Genomic DNA, 21,706 nt, shown 5'->3' on the forward strand with positions numbered 1-21,706 from the left:
GAATTTCTGCACCTTGATGTATTTGTTTAACATACGCAGGTCCAGGATGGGGCGCCAACCGCCTGTCTTCTTTCTGACGAGGAAGTACCTTGAGTACACTCCGGAGCCCCGGAGCCTCTTGGGGACGAGCTCGATGGCACCTTTCTTGAGCATCGCCCTTACCTCCAACAGCAGTTGAGGGACACGATTCTCCTTCCTGGCCACGGGAGGAATGCAAGGGCACTTCTTTTGGAAGTCCAGCGAGTGCCCGTTGGCCAGGGTGTCCAACACCCACCGGTCAGTGGAGATGGACTCCCACACGCTGACGAACTTCGTCAGCCGGCCTCCCACCGGGGTGCTTTGGTGGGGGCCCGACAACACGGCCGGGTCAATCTAGCTTGGTGGCGGCCTTGCCGCCTTGGCCTCCCTGGCGACGACGGTGGGATCCCCTTGCTTGCCGCGACCTCTGTAGGCCTCCTGGGAAGAGGAGCGGGGCCGCCTGGCGGTAAGTGGAGGAGCCACCGCTGGATCCTTTGGAGGTACCCGGTCTGCCTCCGGAGCTCCGAAAGGGCTGTCGCTGTTGAAGCATCCCTAGGGCCCGGGCCGTCTCCGAGTCGGTCTTGATGGCCTGTAGAGACTCGTCCACAGCCTTACCAAAAAGGTTGTTGCCGGCATGGACGTCCTGGTGAAAGTTTGTCGCCTTGAGCCATCCTCATCGTCGGAGGCAAACTCCATTGCCCAGTTGGCGAAACCCGGTATAGGCAATGTCCGTTGCCACCGTTATGGCGTGATCCAACGCCACCTCGCCTTCCTGCAGAATTTCTAGGGCCTCCGCCCTCTTGTCGTCAGGCAGGAAGTCTAGCATGGGAGCGATCTTGAACCGGAGCTCCCTATCGTAGCGGGCCACGATCGCTCAGGCATTGGCCGCCTTAATCGTCGTCGCCGCCCACGAGATGACTCGTCGTCCCATGGAGTCCAACTTCTTGCCCTCGCTGTCCGGCGAGGAAGTGGAAGTTGAAGCTGCCGCACCCGCTGCCTTCTTAGCTGCTGCCGAGACGACAGAGTCCGGCGTGGGCTGGGCCCTGAGGCACAAGGGGGCGGCATCGGGGAATTGGTACTTCTGCTCGTACATGTCCCTCTTGGCGGGTGTCGTGGAAGGGTTCTTGAGGACAGCAAGCCCCTCGTCCCAGATGTCGTCAAGCAAAGGCACCGCGAGGACCGTCTTCCTCTTGGCCTCTCGTCGTTGGTACAGAAACCCTTCCTTTTTTTTGTTCTTCAGGGCAGAGCTGGAAGATCTCGAATGCCCTGGTTATCATGGCGTGGAAAGAGCCAATTTCGTCGGCTGGAGAAGCCCGCAGGAGGGAGCGGAGGGGGGGCGGGGTGATGACGGGATGTCCGCTGTGTCATCACCGCCGTCTTCGTCCGCCCCCGTCACTGTATCAGTCGCCGTATCCTCTCTAGGGTCCGGCGAGGGGGATGCAGGGTCCACAGGTCTCGCAGGTACGAAGGGCGGAGCAGGGTGGACTCTCCTCCGACGGCCTGGTTCTGGATCCTCCGTCGGGGTCCGTGGCAAACTCGTCCTTACCTCGGTACATAAGGATTGGATTGCCAACAAAATGGCCGCTGTGCTATCCTGGGACTCGGGTAATGGCTGCGACGGACGGGATGGCCGCTCCACTGGGCCCTCTTCGTCGTCATTGTCGCTATCTTCGATCACGTCAGCAGGGACTGCCCCCTGGGATCGAACCTTCTCGAACCTCTCGTTGAGGCCCTTCTCGGTTTCCACCAGCTCCTCATCAGAGGCTGATTCCGAGTCTGTACTGGCCAACGGCCCTCCCCCCCCCTCTTTTTCCGCCGGGGACTTCACGGGGGTCTTAACGATGGGCTGGAAAGAGTATTCCCTCCGCGGTGGCAGGGATAATCTGGGCCCGGAGGCCGTTTCCACTGCCGTAGTCTCAGCCGGCTTCGCCAGGGTCGCAGCGACCACTTCGATAGAGGCCTTTGCCGGCTGGATCAAAGCCCTCACCACCTTAGGTGCGTCCTGGGCCTTCACTTGGGGGGAGGGTCAGCGCCTCGCTCCCCTTCGAGATCGACCGGGTCGGCTCCAGCGGCTTACCCGGGTTCTCGGACTTCCTCTTCCCCGAACCAGAGCGCTGGCTCGTGGTCGAACGTGCCAGGGAAGTAGCGCCCTGCCTGGCAGCCGAAGAGCCCGACCTTTCGGCGCTCCCGGTGCCCGCAGACTTGGTGCTTGGCCTTTTGTTGGGCCCCCGTCGCCGAGGCACCCTCACAGGACTTAGAAGCCCGCTCAGACTTTTTCCTCGCCTTCTCACCTGCTGTGCCCTTCTCCAGCCAGGCGGCGAGGCGGGAACGACGATCCCGTTTGGTCCGTTCCGAAAGGTTCTTTCAGAACGCACAGTCCTTCTCCACGTGCGTCTTGTCCTCATGAAGGCAGTAGAGACATCGCGAATGCTCGTCCTCCTTGAAAACGTTTTGCAATCCGCATCCAGGGCAGCACCTGAACAGCTTGGATCCCGGCGTCAAGCTTCCCTTGTCCTGGGCCATGTCCGTTGGGGTAGGCCGCAGATCTTCCGGAATCCTCCAAAAAGTGAAAACTCGACGTTGTCGGAACTAGAAACGGTGGAGCTTGAGGCTCGATTAAACCGAAAAAATGAGAAAATCTCCTGAAAAAGCGTGAAAACGCAGCAAAAAACCCGAGAGCTAAAGCACGAGGACTCCCAACACTTGAGCGTGCAGTAAAAATCTGAGGATGGCTGCCAGGGGCAGGGCTTAGGGAGAGGGCAGTCATTGGCTGGGGGCAGTATGACCCAGAGATCAGTGATTGGTTACTACTAAGAAAGACAGATCAGAAACGAAACGGATACTGATTTTTTTCTTTACCGAGGATTCCCAGCCTGACGACGGGGAATATTCATGAGCATGTGAATCCATGCCAGACCCCATGCTGAAGAAGTATTATTTAAGCAGGCAAATACGTTTGGACCCCCCCAATGCAGAGCAGGTTAACCCCTCCCTGGAAGGGCAGGTGTAACAATGACGGAGGAGAGAATAGTCATTCAGGGAACCAGGCTAAGCCAATGTCAATGGCTGAAGCACTTCTTGCAGGTTAGTAAAAGTATTTGCACAATGTTTTAGAGGTCTTTGAAGAAAAAGAAGAATCCAATGAAGGGCCACAAGCGGTTAGACTTGTGAGGGTAGAAGATGCCAGCAACTCTACAAGAGGTAATTTCTTAGCCTGGAGAGTATCTTTAGTTTACCCTGAGCGAAAATTTCTCCCTGAAGAAAATTAGGAAGGGTGCCTTACAGCATGAGGCCTGTAGTTCACTCACCCACCTACCCAATTTAACAGCCATCAAGAAGGCTGTTTTCAAAGACGCCGTAATGGACAAGAGTGCACAGGCTCAAAGGGAGCCGCCATTAGAAATGTTAGAACCAAATAAAGGTCCCAATCCGGGACAACAAAGGGAGTTGGCGGGAACTTATTTACAAGGCCCTTCAGGAATTGTGCCATTACCAGGACCGTAAAAAATGAACTTTGACCCAGGGATCTTTTAAACACAGACAATGCTGCCAAATATCCTTTGACTGTGGTGACCTGAAGGCCTGCAGAGGCCAGTGACAGAAGGAACTCCATCACTGTAGTGGTGGGGCAAGAGATATGGTCAATCTCACATTCACTGCACTACACCTCAAATCTGCATTTTGCATTCACTGCTGGCATTATACTAGCCTACCATAGCATGCTACTAAACTGCCCCTGCCCGACTCTCAGAGCCTGCGTGGTCACTGCCCAGCCATTACTTCACCTATCTACAAGCGTCCTATGCACTTGCTGACTGTGTTTCCAAGATAACTATGCCAAAGTTGAATCTACTTATTGTGATTTATTTTAGAGTGCCCTGTGTACTTGCTCACTGGGTGACAGGCCTACTCAGCTAAGTCTAATCCCCCCATGCTCCCCCCACCCTGATTTGTTTTTTAGAGCATTCTTTGCACCTGCTTACGGGGTCACAGGCCCACTCAGCTATTGCTAAACCTGGCCTATTGTGATTTGTCTTAGCGCACTTGTGTCCTTGCATACTGTGTTTTCAGGCTCACTCAGCCTAAATCGAATCTGCCTATTGTGTCTTAGTGCATTCTGTGCATTTGCATACTGTGTTTTCAAACTTACTTAGCCAAAGTCGATTCTGCCTATTGTGACTTATTTTAGAGCACCCTGTGCACTTGCTTCCTGGCTCACAGGCCCACTCAGCTATAGCTAAACTTGGCCTATTGTGATTTGTATTAGCATACTTTGTGCGCTTGCATACTGTGTTTTCAAGCTTTCCCAGCCAAAATCGAATCTGCCTACTATGTTTGGTCTTAGTGCATTCTGTACACTTGCATACTGTGCCACAGGATCACTCAGCCAAAATCAAACTTGCCTATTGTGACGTGCCTTAGAGCACCCAGTGTATGTGCATACTGTGTTAAAGACCCTTTTAGCTATAAGTTGAACTTGCTCACTGTGACCCACTCTCCACCATAAATATGCCCGGCCACTGCACACTACTTATCCTTATGATACTTATCACATCTCAACTGCTCTACAGCGTAGCAGCCTACTCTAAATCTACCCTCCTAGCTGTGAAGAATTCACTCCCGCCTACCTCCCCTAGCATGGCACTTAAGCCTTGCAGTCTTGCCTACTCCAACCACCAATCCACAGGAGCCTATACGACAACCCCTTGTACTACGGACATTAGAAATCCCAAATTACTAAGTAGACTTCCTAAAATCTATGAGCCTCTTACCAGATCGCTCCCACCTTCCAATAAGAAAACTAACTGCTACCACATAACGAAACCTACCAGCGCCAAACGGCCCACCTCCCTACCCAATTGCCGCACATCTGATACTCGCACCTCTATTGTCATCCCCTCCAATAGCCCTACCTCTACCGCAATCAAAGAAGACAATAGCCCACTTAAAGGAGCCCTCCTCAACGCAAGGTCCCGGGTGGTTCATGCCATCGATATAGCTGACCTAATTACAGAAAAGAGCCTAGATTTCCTAGCCATAACTGAATCATGGCTACATAAGGCAGCAGGACCTGCACTCACGCTAGCTTTCCCAGCAGGATACACCATTTTCGGACAAGACAGAGATGGCTCCCGAGGCGGTGGAATAGCCATCATATCTAGAGAGATTTTATCTATGAGATTAGTAGCCCCACATAACCTGCAATAATGAGAATCCCTCACTATCAAGCTACCACTAAAGAACTCTCAAACACTCACTATGAATGTAGTTTACAGACCCCCTGGGCCTCTTAGCACCTTTGAAGAGGACCTGCAAAACTTAATTGCCAGTAATCTCAAACCCACCTCCTAAGTACTACTGCTTGGTGATTTTAACTTGGGCCTAAACGATCCTTCAGACAAACAGGCCCTGCAAATAGCAAATTCCCTTTATGCACTAGGCTTAACACAAAATGTGGACGCTCCCACCCATATCAAGGGCAGAACTCTGGACTGGGTAGTCGACCATAACTGCATAGCGAATATTACCTCAATTTCTCCCCAATCTTGGACTGACCATTTCCTTGCGTCCCTGACACTCTCCACTACTAGACAGAAACTCATAGCGCCCCAAGTCGCGCCACCCTGTCTGACCAGATTAAAAAATAATATAACAGTGGATAGTGTGACCCCTAATATCATATCCACCCTAAACTCTGCCAGAAAGCCTGGACCCAAGCACATTGGTGCAAGAATATAACAAGATCATGCTCTCCACCTTGGACAAAGTCGCCCCTCTCAAATTGAGAGCTAGTAAAGCCAAATTACACCTCAATAAGTGGTTCACTCCACAACTAAAGGACTTGCAACTATTAAAAAGAAAAAGTGAAACCGACTTGCGCCTTTGCCCCTCCCTGGAGAACAAAATGAAGCTAGCATCCACTGCATCACACTATAAAAAAAATCTGCCAGGCAAAAAGAAATTCCTGCAATGAACGGATAGCCAACTTCAACTTTAGTATGAGAGAATTATTCACAATCTTAAAAGAGCCAGAGTCCCCCATCTCTCCACCCGATATCTGCATCAAAGATAAGAACTGGTGCTCTGAGATACAACAAGCATTAACCAACAAAATCAATACTCTCCAAACTAAAATAAAAAATAAGGAAGATTCTCTAAATTTATCTCAACCTACTCAACTACTACCTAATGCCACTATCCCTGATCCAAATACCACATTCAGTTTCACCAAAACCACAACTCTCGAAGGGGAAAAAACTATCCTGTCGCTCAAACCATCCAATTGTAAAGGAGATATTTGCCCAGCGCACATTATAAAAGAGGCTGCGAGAGACCTTTCCCCTTTCATCTCCAAACTGATCAATGCCTCTTTTGCCTCTGGCACTGTCCCAGCTAATCTCAAACAATCATGGGTGCTCCCGCTTCTCAAGAAGCAAATCCTAGATCCACTTATCACTACCAACTACCGCCCTATCACAAAGGTACCATTTTTACTTAAAGTTCTAGATAAAATTGCAGATTCAAAAACACCTCAAAAAGCACAATCTCCTAGGAGTCCGACAATCAGGATTCTGACCACTTCACGGGACGGAAACTGCACTAATAGATCTGAAGTAGAGTATTCTCACCATCTGCTGCTACGGATCCCACCCCCACCTGGGTCTCTCAGGGCTCCTGCGTGTCCCCCACTCTCTACAACATATTCACCAAGCCACTGTTCGATGATCTGGACCTTCTGGGTGTCACCTATACCAACTATGCAGATGACACTCACGATTCTCCTCCCACTTTCTAGGGATCATGATAGGGACCTGGCGTTGGTGAATAGAATCTATCTCATCATTCAGGCATGAAAGGCCACTGACGGCCTATGCCTGAATGATGACAAGACAGAGTTGATAATCCTCGGCTCCCCATTCAACATCTAAAACTAGGCCATAAATATGCTTCCTTCAACATTGACGGTAATATCAGTGTCTCCAAGGAGGTCAAAACACTGGGTTTCTACCTTGACGCAACTATGTCCTTCACTAAAAACTAAATTCTCTGGCCTCTACCACAGCCTACACATGTAAGCCGATTAGAGCAGGTAGGCCCTTCCTTTCTAATGATAGCTGCCTTATACTTGCCAGAGCATTAATTCTATCAAGACTAGACTACTGTAACGCCCTCTACAGTAGTGCTAATAAAACTGTTATCCAAAAACTCCAAATACTACAGAATAATGCCATTAGCGCAGCATTAGGCATCAACAAAAGAGTGCATGTCTCCGCTATCAGACGCCATCACAAATGGATATCTATCGAACAACAAAATACAGCTAAAAATCGCCTCCCTGACACAAAGCTCTACACAATGTCGCTCCGCGATACCTAACTGACAGAATATCCTCCAGTAGACCGTCTAGAACCATTAACACTAATTGTTTGGTAGTACCCAGATTTAAAACCTCAAAGATCGGCAGCAACAGCTTCCCTGTGAAGGCCGCCAAACTTTGTAATTCCCTGCCACATCAGCTTAGAGCTGACCTCCCCTACTCCTTCAGAAAGAATCTCATCACCCACCTCAATCTGACTGAGAACTAGCTCCCTCGGATACTCTGGTACACTAGTACGATTTGCTGCTAGACTGTAAATTTTGTTCATTTTTGAACCGAGCTGTAATTAACTCTGCCCCTTGCATAACTTGTTGGCATATTGTATATTGTATTATATCTTCTGTATTGTGACTATTCGCATACTGTCTGTATATTATGCAACTTGTAAGCTTTGCATATCCATGTTGCGCCCTGCTACTCTCGGGTCTGGTGTGCCTTATAAATTTCAATAAACACCAGGACAGGTCATTGACCACTGATGTTGACACCCTGAGAAGATCTGAGAGAGACTAGGTTCTGAGACCACCGATTCTCTCAGTAGCCATTGCACAGATCTCATGGGCAACCTGGCATCTGGCACTAGAAAGATGAAGGAGGCTAGGAGACGAAGGAAGCCAGTGGTAGAGGGCATGGTTCCGGAACAAGTCGATCATCTGAGCCAAGCCGACTACTCTCTGCTCAGGAGGGAAGGGCTTCCCCACCTGGGCATTTAGGACTGCTCCGATGAACTGGAGCCGATGGATTGGTGTCATGTGGAACTTCTTAAATTAAGGGAGAAGCCCAGCCTGTGCAGCAGCAAGCCGGTGTCCTCTAAGTGGGACAAAACTTGCACTACAGACTTCCCTCAGATCAGCCAGTCCAGATATGGCAATACAATCCGAGGTGAGCCGCAACTACCGCTATGAGCTTGGTGAAGACCTTTGGGGTCGAGGTAAGACAAAGGGAAGCACCTTGAACTGATAGTGCATCTCTCCTACGGTGAACCTCAGGAACTTCTGTTGTTTCGATGGATTGGCACATGGAAATAAGCGTCCTGTAGGTCTATCCACACCAGCCAGTCCTGTAGTTAGAGAGCATGGAGAATCTATACATCACCATCCAGAATTTGGATTTCCTCAAGAAGGTGTTGAAGGCCCCAAGGTTCCTTTCTTGGGCACCTGGAAATACCGGGAATACCAGCCTGATCATCTCTGCTCGGGTGGTACCTCTTCCACAGCACCCTTCAGCAACAGGGTTCTCAGTTTTTCCTGGAGCTCCTGCCCCGGATGGATTGGAGGTGGGGGCGGTCTGTCCGGTGGTTTTCTCACAAATGGCAGACCATAACACCATTGAATGAGCTGTAGAGCCCAGGCATCGAAATCTAATTCCCTGCCACTGGCGCAAATGCTCAGTCAACCATCCGCCAACAGGTGCATTGTGAAAGGGGAAAATCAAGGCGGCTTCGGAGGCTGGGTTGCCCCTGCTGCTGATGCTGCCTGTTGACCTCTAAAAGCCCCTCTGCTCCTTCCAGAGCACGAGCAACATCTGCCCTTGCCTGGCCGGTGGGAGCTGCACTCTGCCATTAGGAGCATATCTCCTGTAACCCTGTGCCCTAGAGGCGAAGCTAAATGCAGGTTTGGCCAGCTGCGCAGCTAGGCCTAAGGATTTGGCAGTGATTTTGGATTCCTTATCTTTTCCAGTGAATTCTGGGCTTTATGGCCGAAAAGAAGATCGCCCTCGAAGGGCATATCCATAAGTTTTACATGGACGTTCGGGGGAGAAACCAGAGGTTTTTAAGTAGGCCTGCCCACTTAGTGTTATGGCTGATGCCATAGAACAGGCCACAGTCAGCGATGTCCAGGCCTGTTTGCAGCGACTGCCTGGCCACCTCCTCATCCTCCACTACCTATTGCAAGCCCTCGTGCACGTCTCCTTCCGGGATATACTGAGCAGCATTTTCCACTCCGGTCCATAGACCGAAGGAGTATTTGACAAAACTGCTTGCCACATTTGTTGCTTTGAGGGCCATGCTACCTGAAGCAAATGGCTTTTTTGCCAAGGCATCTACCTTTTTGCTTCTCTTTCTGGTGGCAGAGTGGATGTAGAAGATGCAGGTCTAGAAGAGACCGTAGCAGTTTACATAACAAGCCCCTCCGTGGTAGGGTGAGATGACAGGTATGAAGGGTCTCCTCTAGTCGGCCTGTATTTCCTAGAAATGGTGGAGCTGATGGGACGAATGGAACATGGGTTTTGCCACATAAATCGGCAATGGCCGGGTTTAGAGGCATATTGCGTTCAGTGGCAAGGCCTTCATCTACAATGTCGGTAATGTCATAACCTTGTACAGGCGTCACTGATGATTTCAACCCCAGGGTGTCAATAACCCTTTCTACCAGAGCCCTGAATGTAGAAGTATTGTGAAGGTAGGGCTAGGCCTGCTGAAACTAAAGGTCTGCCGAGGTGTCCAGACCGATGGCGTCTTGGAGGCCTTGAGCTAACTGTAAAAGTTGGTTGTGGTCGTCAAAATAATGGACCCCTCCTGAACCCAAGTAAATCAGGTCGACATCTCCCTGGTCATCGGCGGCATGACCGCTGAAGATACCTTGCATGGTATTGAAAAATTCGGACCAGGGTTGCGGAGTAAATGTTTTTTCAACAACAGTCGCATCAAGGGTTAGTCCTTCAGCGCCGATATGGTCGATGTCAGTGTCGATCGAGACGCAGTAGCGTTGACATCCTTGGATGCACAGGGATAATACGGTTTCCATTGTAGGTCTTTCAAAATTGAAAAATATCAGCACCAACATTGCTCGTACTGGGACACTAGAGGGGTCGGTACACTAAGCACCACTCTTGGCTCCAAAGTATGCTGCGTGGGGGGGGGGGGGGGAAGAGGGGAAGGGAGGGGTTAGCCGCGTCGACTGCAGCATGCTGTCAGTCATTGCAAGCAGAGGGTTTGAAATCCTCCCACTGCTGGCGGGTGTGGGCCCAGCGGATGGCTCAGAATCCAGACGATGGCAGTGACGCCTTTTCTTCTTTTGGGACGAGGAAAAGTGGCACCTCGAGTGGGGCCATTTCTTCTTCCACCAGTGTTATTTCTTGGTCCTTCAGTTTCGGCCACCGAAGACCGAACCATCGACTGCGCCGAAGATTTTGAGGGCGGTCAATCCAGAGTTTTGCTGCTCGATCGCAAAGGGATTTAGGTAAAATTTTTGGTACACAAGGGACACCCTTCAGTCCAGTGACCCGTGCCGAGGCACCAGACACACAACTGATGTGAGTGTGCTGGACATATTTGTGCCACAATCGGAACACAATTTGAAACCTGGAACCAGTGTGTCGAGGATTTTGAAAAATACCTAAATACATTTTGACAAAAACGTCAAGAGAGTCAAAGCGCTGGGTTCCCAAGCAGCGTGTTAGCGCGTGGAAAAAAATGAACTGAGGTGGGGGCATAGTGACGTGGTATTTATATGACACCCGACATCGCATCCAGAGCCGATGGCCAGACGCCGAGCAAGATGGATCGATAGTAAACGACCGGGCCGAGGTCCACTGTGCCCATTGTTGAAACATTTCCAAAGCAGCAAAGCATGAGGGAATATCCATCAGATGAGGAATCTGCAGGAGAAAAGCTACCCATTGAAGGTTCAGGTTCAGTGTGCTTCATTTTCCAAATCAATGTGCCTGCTCAGGTGAAAGTGCAGTAGACACAAGCCTCAGAGTGGCCAGGGTTGTGATAGTGTAGAAGTATTTAACTAGATAGCCAGTGAAGAGTGAGGCATGCATTTAAAGGGGACTTACTCTCTTCTGACATCCCTGGGGGAATCCATCTCTGGCACAGTGAAGATTCTTCTGTTTGGAGTTGGCTGAACTCTGGCCAGACGAAGCTCTTTGCTCTGCAACAGAAAACACCATAGTTCCTAAAGGGCGTAGGCATGCACTTCCGTGAAGAGCAGAAAAGATTCAAAGCCACAATATTTTACGGTGATTGTGATAAAGGCATAAAACACAGGTGGTAATGTGAACCAAAAATACATTAGCAAGAACATTTAATGCATCAAATACACAACATTACACTGCCAAACACCCAAGCTGACATGCATTTCTTTTACACTATTTCTTTCCATTGGTTTCTAAGATAGAAACACAATCAGATATCCAAATTCTATTTTCTCCTTAAGTGTTAAACCACATGGCCAAAGTTATATTACAGTAGAAAGGAGGCTAGAACTGTTCGGAGGAAACTTCCAGCACTGTTTAGAGTAACCCTTCACAAGTCTAAGCAATCCATAAGCATTCCAAGTCTCACCAAGTAGTACGTGTGGACAAGCAATCAAGACAAACTTAGGGGGGTAGCAGGGTCGACTATGCAGGTTTATTTTGAATACAGGATTGTCAGATGTATTGTGAAAAAACAGTTACCTTATAAAATTGTTGATGAAAGGAAGTCATGTGGGCACAGAAAGGAGGATTAATAGGGATTGAATATACTTTATGCATCTGCAAAGTAAACATTCAACCAGTCCCTTTCTTACTGTTAGGAAATATATTCTTCTTGTGCCTTTCAAGCCATAGTTTGCCATTCTCTTTGCTTTGTTTTTTATCCTGATCTGATCTGACTTTTGAATGGAAGTAAAGCCTTCAGCTTCACTTCTCTTTTGCTTATTTATTAGAAAACTGACCTGTCATTCAGACTGTCAGTACTATTGTTTCCCTTTTAAATGCTTGCATTTTTACAACACACAAAGCACCTTACAGTGCAGTGCTTTTGTATATCCCTAACATTTTTACACTTGGCATCTTCAGTTACTTTTGTATGTGCTGCGAGGAACGAGGACATCCTTCCATCTACTCCCCTTGGATCTTCCTCTCAGGTGGCAGGGAAAGGTCAATGCTTTTGGATCCTGACCCTGGGGGTGGATATTTCGAGGGAGGATCACCTGGGTGGAGGGACCTTGGGGAGTGGGCATCTGCCAGTGAGACATGGTATACCTTTCCCTAAGAGAATTAATCCTCCCCTCCCCCTTCCTTCATAAGTTGCAAGTCCCCATCGCAAACAAACACCCACCCACGTACCCACCCACCCACCAACACACACACAAGGACCCTCAAATACCTCCTTTAAGACTGGGATAAGGAAGAGGCAACTAGGAGTAATGCACACTTCTATTCATTTTCACCACTGTGGTACTGAGATGAGGAAGATGTCTATGGAGGATCAGGTATGTCCGGTTAATTGGTGTAATGAGGGTCAGGCAAACGACTCACACCTGCAACCTATTGGAAGGCTACAGGTGCTTAAAAGGATACCCAAATAAAGCAGGGAGAATCTGCCTGGAGAGAAGGTGGCAGTTGTCTGCGAGGAGGAGTACCGGCAGAGAGGACACCATGTGTTGCCAAGGGACGCAAGAGGTGCTGGACGCAAGAGGTGCCACAACCCGAGCAGGCCACGAGAGGACAAAAAAAACAGCAATTACCCGAGTCGCGTGTTCCCAGCTGGAGTTGCGGAACTCGGGAACCTCCTAACTGCCGCAGGATGCTGCACAAAGGTTTCCCGAGAGGGAGCGCTGCTCGCTGTCACTCGTGGCGCATACCAAGGAGAGGAGAGAAGGGCAGAGAACGGCAAGACGCCCAGCGAAGTAGAGCAGCACCAGTGAGTTAGAGACAGGGAATACTCGTACCAAGGTGCTCTGGGGGCGGATCTTGGACAGTTAATGTTTGCGAACAAACAAAACGCTTATGAGAATGTGGTTTGGGACCCGAATGAAGAAATAATACATTGTGAACAAGTTGTCAAGTATTCTGGGAAATGCAACTGGATATATTAAATACCGTATTAAAGAGAAGATATGAAAATTATGTGAAATGATATCACTAGTAGAAAGCGAATAAGGTGCTGTTGTGAAAGGAGAGAAACTTGCTAAGAAGCATTGAGAAACAAAGTGAAAGCTGTCATGAATACTTATGATCCAAATGAAAAGCAAGTGCGAAATACAAATTGTTGCAACTAAGAGGGGCAAGGTGAATGCAAGTTGTGGCAAAGCCAAAAGACTGCCAATATACAAGCGGAGAGCAAGCCCAAAAAAAAAACAGGGAAAGCACAGCACATTTTAAGTACTGACACTGGTGCTACGTGGAAAACCGGTGTTAAGCAAGAAAGACGAAGAGCATCACAAAGCACCAAGAGTTAACGGTTGCGTGACTCGTAATGGGTGGATCCTGTGGTCTGACAACAGTGCCTAGACGGAGTAGCCCGACTTGGGAAAGAGCCAAGAGAAGCCCAAAGACAAAGGCTGTGTGAGGAGTATAAAGTGAAATGAAGCTGACAATATTGGTGGAAATCAAGAGACTGGAACCGTGTGGAATGTTAACTTTGGGGGACAGAACTCTGAGGTATCCTGAAAACATGTTGAGCTTAGGGAAGGGAAACCAGAGAGATCCTGTAACTGTGTAGAACTTGAGGAAGGGAACCCCGAGATTTTCAAGAATTGTGTTACACTTGGGAAAGGGACTCTTTCCTCCCCACCAGCCCCCCTCCTACCCCCCCTCGAGTCCTTTTTGTTGAACTAGAAGGAGAAGCAGAAACAAGCCCGAGCTGGTAGAAGCTCAGAACTTTATTTTGAACACTGTTTCTTTTGGTGCTGCCATTCCGAAACATTGTTTACCTTTAGTTGTGAGGGCAAGTATAGGTTTGGACACAGATTATTGAACTTACTGACACAGACTGTCCTTAGTTTATTTAGGGAAATTCCACCTTTGCAAAGGGCAAGTTAGGCCTTAATCCATCTTGACATATAAAATAATGTTCTTTTTGGAAAGAAAGTGAATTTGTGTATAGCTTCATGATGCCTTCACAGCGCCTAAAGACAAGCCGGTGACAGTTACATTTTCAGCCTGATCTCCGAAGACCCTCCTCAGTGATTCAGCTCTTGGACTAGTGGGACCAACTAGTCAAAATGTCTGAGGTTGCATGCCCCAAGAGCCTTCGGAAGTGTCCCTGAACTGCGCGGAGGACTGACCAGCTCCCTCATGAGCTACTTCACCAGGATAGTGGCTGGTCAAACCCAGAAGTTTGGTGGTCGCCAGCTTATGCCATAGGTCACCACCTCCTAAATATTTCAGCTATCAACAAGGGGGCTCGGCCTGACTGCAACTGGAAAGATGCCTGTCGTTGCCTGCAAACTGCGATAGTCGTTGGAACTCCCCTTCCTCCCTCCCATGAAGTGTTCTGTAGAGCTCTGCATCCCGAAAGTCTGCATTTCTTCATCAACTGGGCTTGCATCTTGCAGTTGCACCTGAACAGAAGAACACTCGAACATGCAACCCCAGGCACCCCTCACCCAAGCAAAGGGTGAATGATGCTCTCCCAGAGACACCCAGACAACCCATCACAACCCCTAGGAAAATCAGTCACGGGAGTAATTAAGCATACCTGTGCCCGTCACCCCCTGCCCACCACTTGCCCTCTATAGAATAACATTGGGTGCAAAGTCATCTACTGGTTGTCGAACCTGGGTCTAGTATACCGCACCTGGGCCTTTTCGCTGAACTTGGAAAAAGTTTACAACTGTCTTGAATCATTACCACAGGACCATTGCACCCCTTTACATAACACCTTCCTGTGAGAAACCTTGTATTATTACTTGTGACTTTTAGGCATGATGCGCCATACATCTTAAGAGATGGACTTCTGAAGTATAGGCAATTGTACTTGTGACTGGTTCTAATCATTTTACCTACACCCAGGTACACCTGGTTAGCTATTTAGTAATGTATTGAAAGTGAGCCTACTGGTGTATGGATATATTTGTTGTGCGTTAATACCCCCTTAATTTCTTAGTGTGTTTTATAGGCCTAAATAAATAACTATTTTAAAACTGACTGTCTAAGCTGAATTATTGTGAGTTATTCTGGGTGGACTCATTGGGGCAACCAACCATACTCCTACTCCTGATACTATGACTTGACAACTCTCCATCGCTACCATGATTGGGTGTTGGCTAAATTCGTTAACATAGCCAGGGTGGCCTTCTAAAATCTGCCCACCATGGTTGATTTTCGAAATCCATCTCAACAGTGACATTTCTTTGCTGGGTACTTTGAACTTACAGGCCGAACTAAGAGTCAACTTCTCATAGGAAACTATTGGAGAGACAAACTTGCTTCCGATCTTCTGAGTGGGATACGAGTCGCCTTTTCAAGAAAGGATCCAATGTTGATTACAGGTCCCAATGTTAAAGATAGGACACTGCTTCCAATCCCTTGGGTGCCTTTCTGAATGCAATCCAAGTGCTTGGAACCGTACCATCTAGCATATTAATACATTTCTAACACATTGCAAAGATCCAGTAGTACAAAACCATCTCAGACCTCATCTAACAATTCAATGGATGCCTATGTGAATTGACAAAATTAAACTCAATTCTGTATGAAAATAGTAAATAACTAGAGAATAGAGATAGTTCTGTTTAAATAGTAAAAAGTAAGTAGAGGCCTTTTGAATGTCATGGTTTCATTTAAATGAAGCCACATCCATTTCCTTTCACAAAGTAAACCAGGCTTAACAGAGCAACTCCCTTTGTATTTCTACCAGAGAGGCACCATTTAGGACATCCCTTAGAAAACAGCACAACATTAACCAAGTCTAGAAAACGGACAGTAAGATGACAACAAAGTGAGACTTTGCTAACTGTGCAATGTTATACGCACAGAAAACCTGTTACCTTTGGGACACTGATAGGCCTAGGATTCATCAAGGGGCACCTTTTCTCATCCTTCATGAGGCCTTTAATTAGGACTCTCTTGGGGTGGACGTAAGTTCAGTATAGAAGTCAGGAAAAAGTATTACAGGGGCTCTTGTCAAGAAGTAGAAGTTTAGGACATTTGTTTCCTCACATGGTCCAAGAATAGACAGCAGCAAGACTTTAACGGGAGCACAGGATCCTGGAGAGCCTTTGTCTTTGCAAGGCCAGTCAGGACAAGGGATCGGATTACCAGCTCCTTGGTTCCCAGTGTATGAAGATACCAGGCAGGGGTTCAATGTCGGGATAGTCCCTTGAAGAGTGTAGGGACCAGCAGAGTTTTCTCATAACTGCTCCTAGTTGCAGAGGCATTTCGTCCTCTTAAGGACTGATCCTCAGAGTCCAACAAAGCAAGGATGAAGACTATTCTGTTATTAGGACAGAGCAAGCAACTCTGCTCCCAAATACTGGTTTGCCTTCAATGTTCTGGAACCAACCTAATCACAAATTAGCTTAGAAGAGAATAAGGTTTCATAACCCCACTTATGACTGTGTACATTAACTGTACTTGACAGTCTTACGTCATGTGTTGTTAACAAAATGAATTTTCAGAATCAAAACTGCCAGTAGATTCTGAGAGGCCGCCCTATTAAAGGGAATAGTGATAAGACACTCATGTCTAGACAAAGCTCACTCAAGGTAGGGTAGGAGAGAAGCAAGGCTTAGACTCAGGAGGGTGCGATAGTCTAGGGCTACAATGAGACAAAACTCCAATAATTCAAGTTAGAGGGAAGACGTACAAACAATTAAAGTTACTCATCATAGTGACTGGAGTACTCAGTCCATAGTCTCCTTTCCTCCATCCTTGTGGGGCGTCCCCCAACATGTGGATGGCCCAGGTAATTTGGGCAGCGAAAAATGTAGCTTCCCCTTTAAAATTTAGTATAGTGCACAGGGGTGCGGCCTTGGGAATGGGAACGCCCTACCAAGGCCCCACTCTCTGGCACCTCACCTCAGTCCCCTTTGAACACATTGGATGCTTAGATACCTGGCTACTCTTAGTACTCATTAGCCCTTGGCATAATAGCAGAGGAAGGTGGGAGGAACATATGGAGGAAAGGTGACTATGGACTAGGAGTACTTCAGTCACTACGGTGAGTAACTTTAAGTCCCAACCCCTTTCCTCCATCTTGTGGGTGATTCAAACGAACAAGAACATAGGGTGGAGCTGTGACAACCAGCCTGATCTCGGATGAAGCAAAAAAAGGTTCTTCAGAAACACCTGAACAAACTCTGCATTGCGCCTGGAGCTAGTTTCCAGCGAGTAGTGCCTACAGAAAGCTGAAGGAGTGGCCCAAGTAGCCGCCTTGCTGATGACATCCCAAGAAGGTCTTCATAACGTGACGATCGTGGCCTTTGCTTTGACCGCATGGGCATGAATCCCCTTGGGAACCGGTTTGCCCACAGCTGAATAAAATTCTGAAAAGGTCTGGACCAACCGATGGGCGATTGAAGCTTTGTAAGTGTTAGGGAGAATGCTCAGAAATGTGCTAATTCCTCTCTACCTTGGAGACCCCCAGCCCTTTTGCTGGACTCTAGGACTTTTCAATTTTGAACCTGGAGAGACGGACCTTTTTCCCACTCTCTCATGTATTTTTCTGATTTTAACTCCGTTTCTTTTGCTTTTTGAAGTCTATCAAACTCCATAGGCATCTTTTTGCATTGTGTCACACATCACCTTTAGTGAAGTGACCCAGGGAAGCCTTTTCAGATTTCCCAAGGTTTAAATACCTTACTCTTGGATTAACTACTGTTTCCAAGAGCAGTAAAGTGAAATTGACTTTACTTGCATAGTAACTTTCTAGACCCAGCACACACCATCTTACAACGGGGTGCTCGAGGGATTACTTAGTAGCCCCTTTGTCTAGCTTCTCAGGTAACATTTTTTATGTTACCCTTTACACAATTAATGGCTGGTGGCAGTGGTTACTTTTCACTATCGTGTTTTGTGTCTTTACCGCGGGCTGCGCTCGCAGCTACAGTAAAGCAGCCATTGGTGCCTTTTTGTCAAAATGGTCCGGTCTTCTTTTTTCGCCATTTCTTCTCGTTTTGGTCCTTCTTGAGATTTACTCTGCGTGCCAAACCAGGTTTGGTCCCTTTGTTCATTTGGTCTTTGGCGGGCTCCAGAGTGTCTAGTGGGGACAGGAAGTGAGGGATGTGCCCGAAACTCCCTGTGCTTAGTCTCCTAGGAGACCTAAATGCACTCAGTGATGATTGGCTGGCTGGCAGTCCAGCAAGGACAGCCCCCATTGCTGTGTGAATGTCAGCTAGGCTGGAATGAATGGGGGAAACCTGCATAAAAGGTGAGGCTTTTTGGCTGCAAGGCAGAGTCGACCACTGGACGAAGGAATCCGAAGAAGAGCTTGAAGAGGACGTCTGCTGCATCTCCTGGACTGTTGGTTTGCCCGGTGAAGCCCATCTGCTGTGCTGAAACTCCAAGTCTGCCTCGACAGAGAAGCCCTGCAAGAACGACTTCTCCCATTGAGTTGGTGTGACCAATCAACTCCCAAGTAAGCCACCTGGACTTCCGTCTCAGAGCTGGTGGAATTTCCAAAGAGTGCTGCTGGAAACCGTATAACCATGGAGAGGAACACCAGTTTGTGTGTGTGTTGCTTTAAGTTGGCCAAGAAACTCCAGGAAGATCCTCCGGACTCGCAGGAAGCCAGACTGACCGAGCCCCCTCAGAGTGCGGGAAACCCAGAAGCAAGGAAAGTCCATCTTGACAGTCAAGAACCGCAGTGTTGCTGTTTGCGGTAGACGCTAGGAGCTGAAACACCGAAGAGCCACTGATTAGAAGTTTGACGGTTGCGGTCGCCGACCGTCCCGTTGCAGAGCAGGAGTACCTAGAAGTCCACGACAGAGGCCCAGGAACACCGGGATCTGCAGAGCGGCACAGGAACAGAAGTCACCCACTGCATCTTTTTCTTCGGACCAGAGGTACTGTAAAGTCTGAGAGAATTTACCTCTCGCTGTAGATTTGCTTGTAGCTTCTACTTCACAAGTCCTCTGGCTTGTGGCCCTACATTTGATTCTTCTTTCTTCTTCAAATAACTTTTTGTGCAAAGACTTACTCACCTTCAAAAAGTTCTTCAGTTACATTGACTTTTGTCCATTGACATTGGCTTAGCCTGGTTCCCTGAATGACTTTGCTCCTCTGTTTTGTGTTGCACCTATCCTTCCAGGAAGGGGTGAACTTACTCTGCATTGGGGGTTCAAAAGTATTTGCATGCTTAAAGAGATATTTGAAATCTCTTGTTTATTCTGTTTAACCTTTCTTTTTATGCACTCTCTGCCTATCCTATATGTGTAACAGTTCTATATTAATGACCACAAGTGTCCTAGTAATTTATGTCACCTGAAGGTGTAGAAATTGTCTGCGTGTCATCGCCAATGGGAAGTTACTGAATTTGAGAAAACTAAGTGTGGATTATTGAAGTGTATTGGAGTGTTGCTTTTATGTTGTTCCTTCTGAAGGCTTGTTTAAATGATTGGTAAATAAATTAATAATTGTTTTATCAAGAAACCTTGAGTATAAGCGTTTATTTGAATACTTGCCACTGTGAATCTCCCTGTAACTGCATTACTGCTCACATTGACCCCTCTTGAGATAAGCCTGGCTGCTCAGCCACACTACCAACCTGTGTAGTTCAGACTTATACCAAAGGTTGGGTCCCTATTTCCAGGAGGCTAAGGTTGTTGTAGTGCACCCTAAGGGCACTACCCCAAATATTTACCTAACAGTAAGCTGGGTGCAGGGAGATGTACACCCAAACGTGATAAGAAATGCCACAGACTTCCTGAAGGATTTGTGTCAGAGAGGTAGAACTGGAAGACTCTTGAGGTTCAAGGAATGCAAAGCCCTTTCTGTCTCAAGACTGTGGGTTCAGGAAAAACATTGGTATGCAGATCTCTTGATTCAGATGGAACAGACAGACCACCTTGGGCAATAAGTTTGGGCGAGTATGCAAGATTACCTTGTCCATGTGAAAATTGGTGAAAGGCTTGCACGAAGTTGACGCCTGCAGCTCACTAACCCTGCGCACAGAGATGAGAGCCAACAATAAAACTGTTTCAGCGTCACCAAGCGGATGTCCACAGAGGCCATCGGCTTTGAAAGCTTGCATTGCAAAACTGCAAGAACCACATTGGGGTCCCAGACTAAATGTGGCCTATGCACTGGAGGAAAAAGCCTAGACAACCTCTTAAGGTGGGCCTTAACCACCGGGTTGGCTGCCAAAAATACATGCTCTGGGGAATTCTTGTAAGCCCCAATGGTCGCCAAATAAATGCGACAAGTATCCACCTGAACTCCAGAGCGAGCCAAGGGTGCTGAAAAGGCCAGTAAGTCATCCAGAGGACAGGTGATATGGTCCAGACATTTGTAGCAAGCCCAATGGCAGAACCTAGTTTATTTGCTCTTATACTGGGACCGAGTGGAGGGCCTCCTGGCCTGCTGAATGATATCCCAGTTATCAGAAAATTGAGCATGCTGAAGCCTTAGCTTATTAGAAACCAGGCCTCTAGGGCCAGTTTGGCCGGGTCCGGATGTTTCACTGCCCGACCTGCTGAGTCAGGAAAACCCTGCTGGAGAATCAACAGATGGACAGGTCCCCGGGAGCACAACTGCAGCACATCCAAAAACCAGGGCCTCGACAGATAGTGGGGGGCAACCAGGATGAGGCTGCAGCCCAGAACTTGCAGTGTGTCCATTGGAGCAGAGGGGTGGGTGGGAACGCACAACCCCTGCGGCTGTGCAAACCGATCTGGAAGACATCTCCAAGTGATCCGTGATCCCCAACCCTGACCTGCTCATGATGCAAACTGGGGGCACTTGGCATTCAGAGGAGATGCAAACAAATCCAGGTCTGTGAATAGCCAACACTGGAACATGGGCAACAAGGAGTAGCTGTGCAACTTCCACTCGTAGGTGTTCAACCCCAAGTGACTCAGCTGATCCACTTCTGCATTGCTGTCCCCGGGCAGGTGGACTGGCAAAATCCAAATCCCCTCAGTCAGGGCACATTCCCAGATCGAAAACCGCCTCCATGCAGAGGAGCAGTGGGGAGATGGGGGGAGGAATGGGTGCCACCCTGCTTTTCATCATAGTAAAATTGACCATCCTGTCCAGGCCCAGGCCAACTGCCCTGAGCTTGAGCAGACTGATATGTAGGAAGGCTTCAGTCCTGGAGCATGCTCCAAGAATCGCATAACCCTCCAGAGTAGCCCCCCAGCCCGAAAGAGGAGTCCGTCATCACCACCAGGGTAGGCTCCGGTCAGGTGAAGGGGGCTCCCATCGAAACATTGCCACCCATCAGCCACCACCGATCCGGCATAAAGAGCGGTGGTATAGGGATCCTGTCCAGCTGAGACCCAGTCTCATAAGCACATTTGGCCACCAGGTGGAGCTGGAGGTGCCTCATCTTGAGGTGGGTGTGCTGTTCAGTGAAGATGTAGGAGGCCATCAGGCCCAGAATGTGCTAGAACTACCATGCCGAGGTGGTAGTGTTGGCCAGAAATTGCCCCACCA

General features: G+C 48.3%; 1 protein-coding gene across 1 annotated transcript in view; it reads right to left on the reverse strand.

Moving 5' to 3' along the window:
- The window catches only part of PPP1R12C (protein phosphatase 1 regulatory subunit 12C), a 1,339,157-nt gene that overhangs the window by 745,410 nt on the left and 572,041 nt on the right, over positions 1-21,706 (reverse strand). Inside the window, exon 11 of the mRNA XM_069638043.1 lies at positions 11,180-11,274. Within this exon, the coding sequence (XP_069494144.1) occupies positions 11,180-11,274 (95 nt within the window). The remainder of the gene's footprint in view (positions 1-11,179; positions 11,275-21,706) is intronic.

The sequence above is a fragment of the Ambystoma mexicanum genome, chromosome 1q (genome assembly GCF_040938575.1).
Source record: "Ambystoma mexicanum isolate Mex_15411 chromosome 1q, UKY_AmexF1_1, whole genome shotgun sequence".
NCBI classification, from domain to species: Eukaryota; Metazoa; Chordata; class Amphibia; order Caudata; family Ambystomatidae; genus Ambystoma; species Ambystoma mexicanum.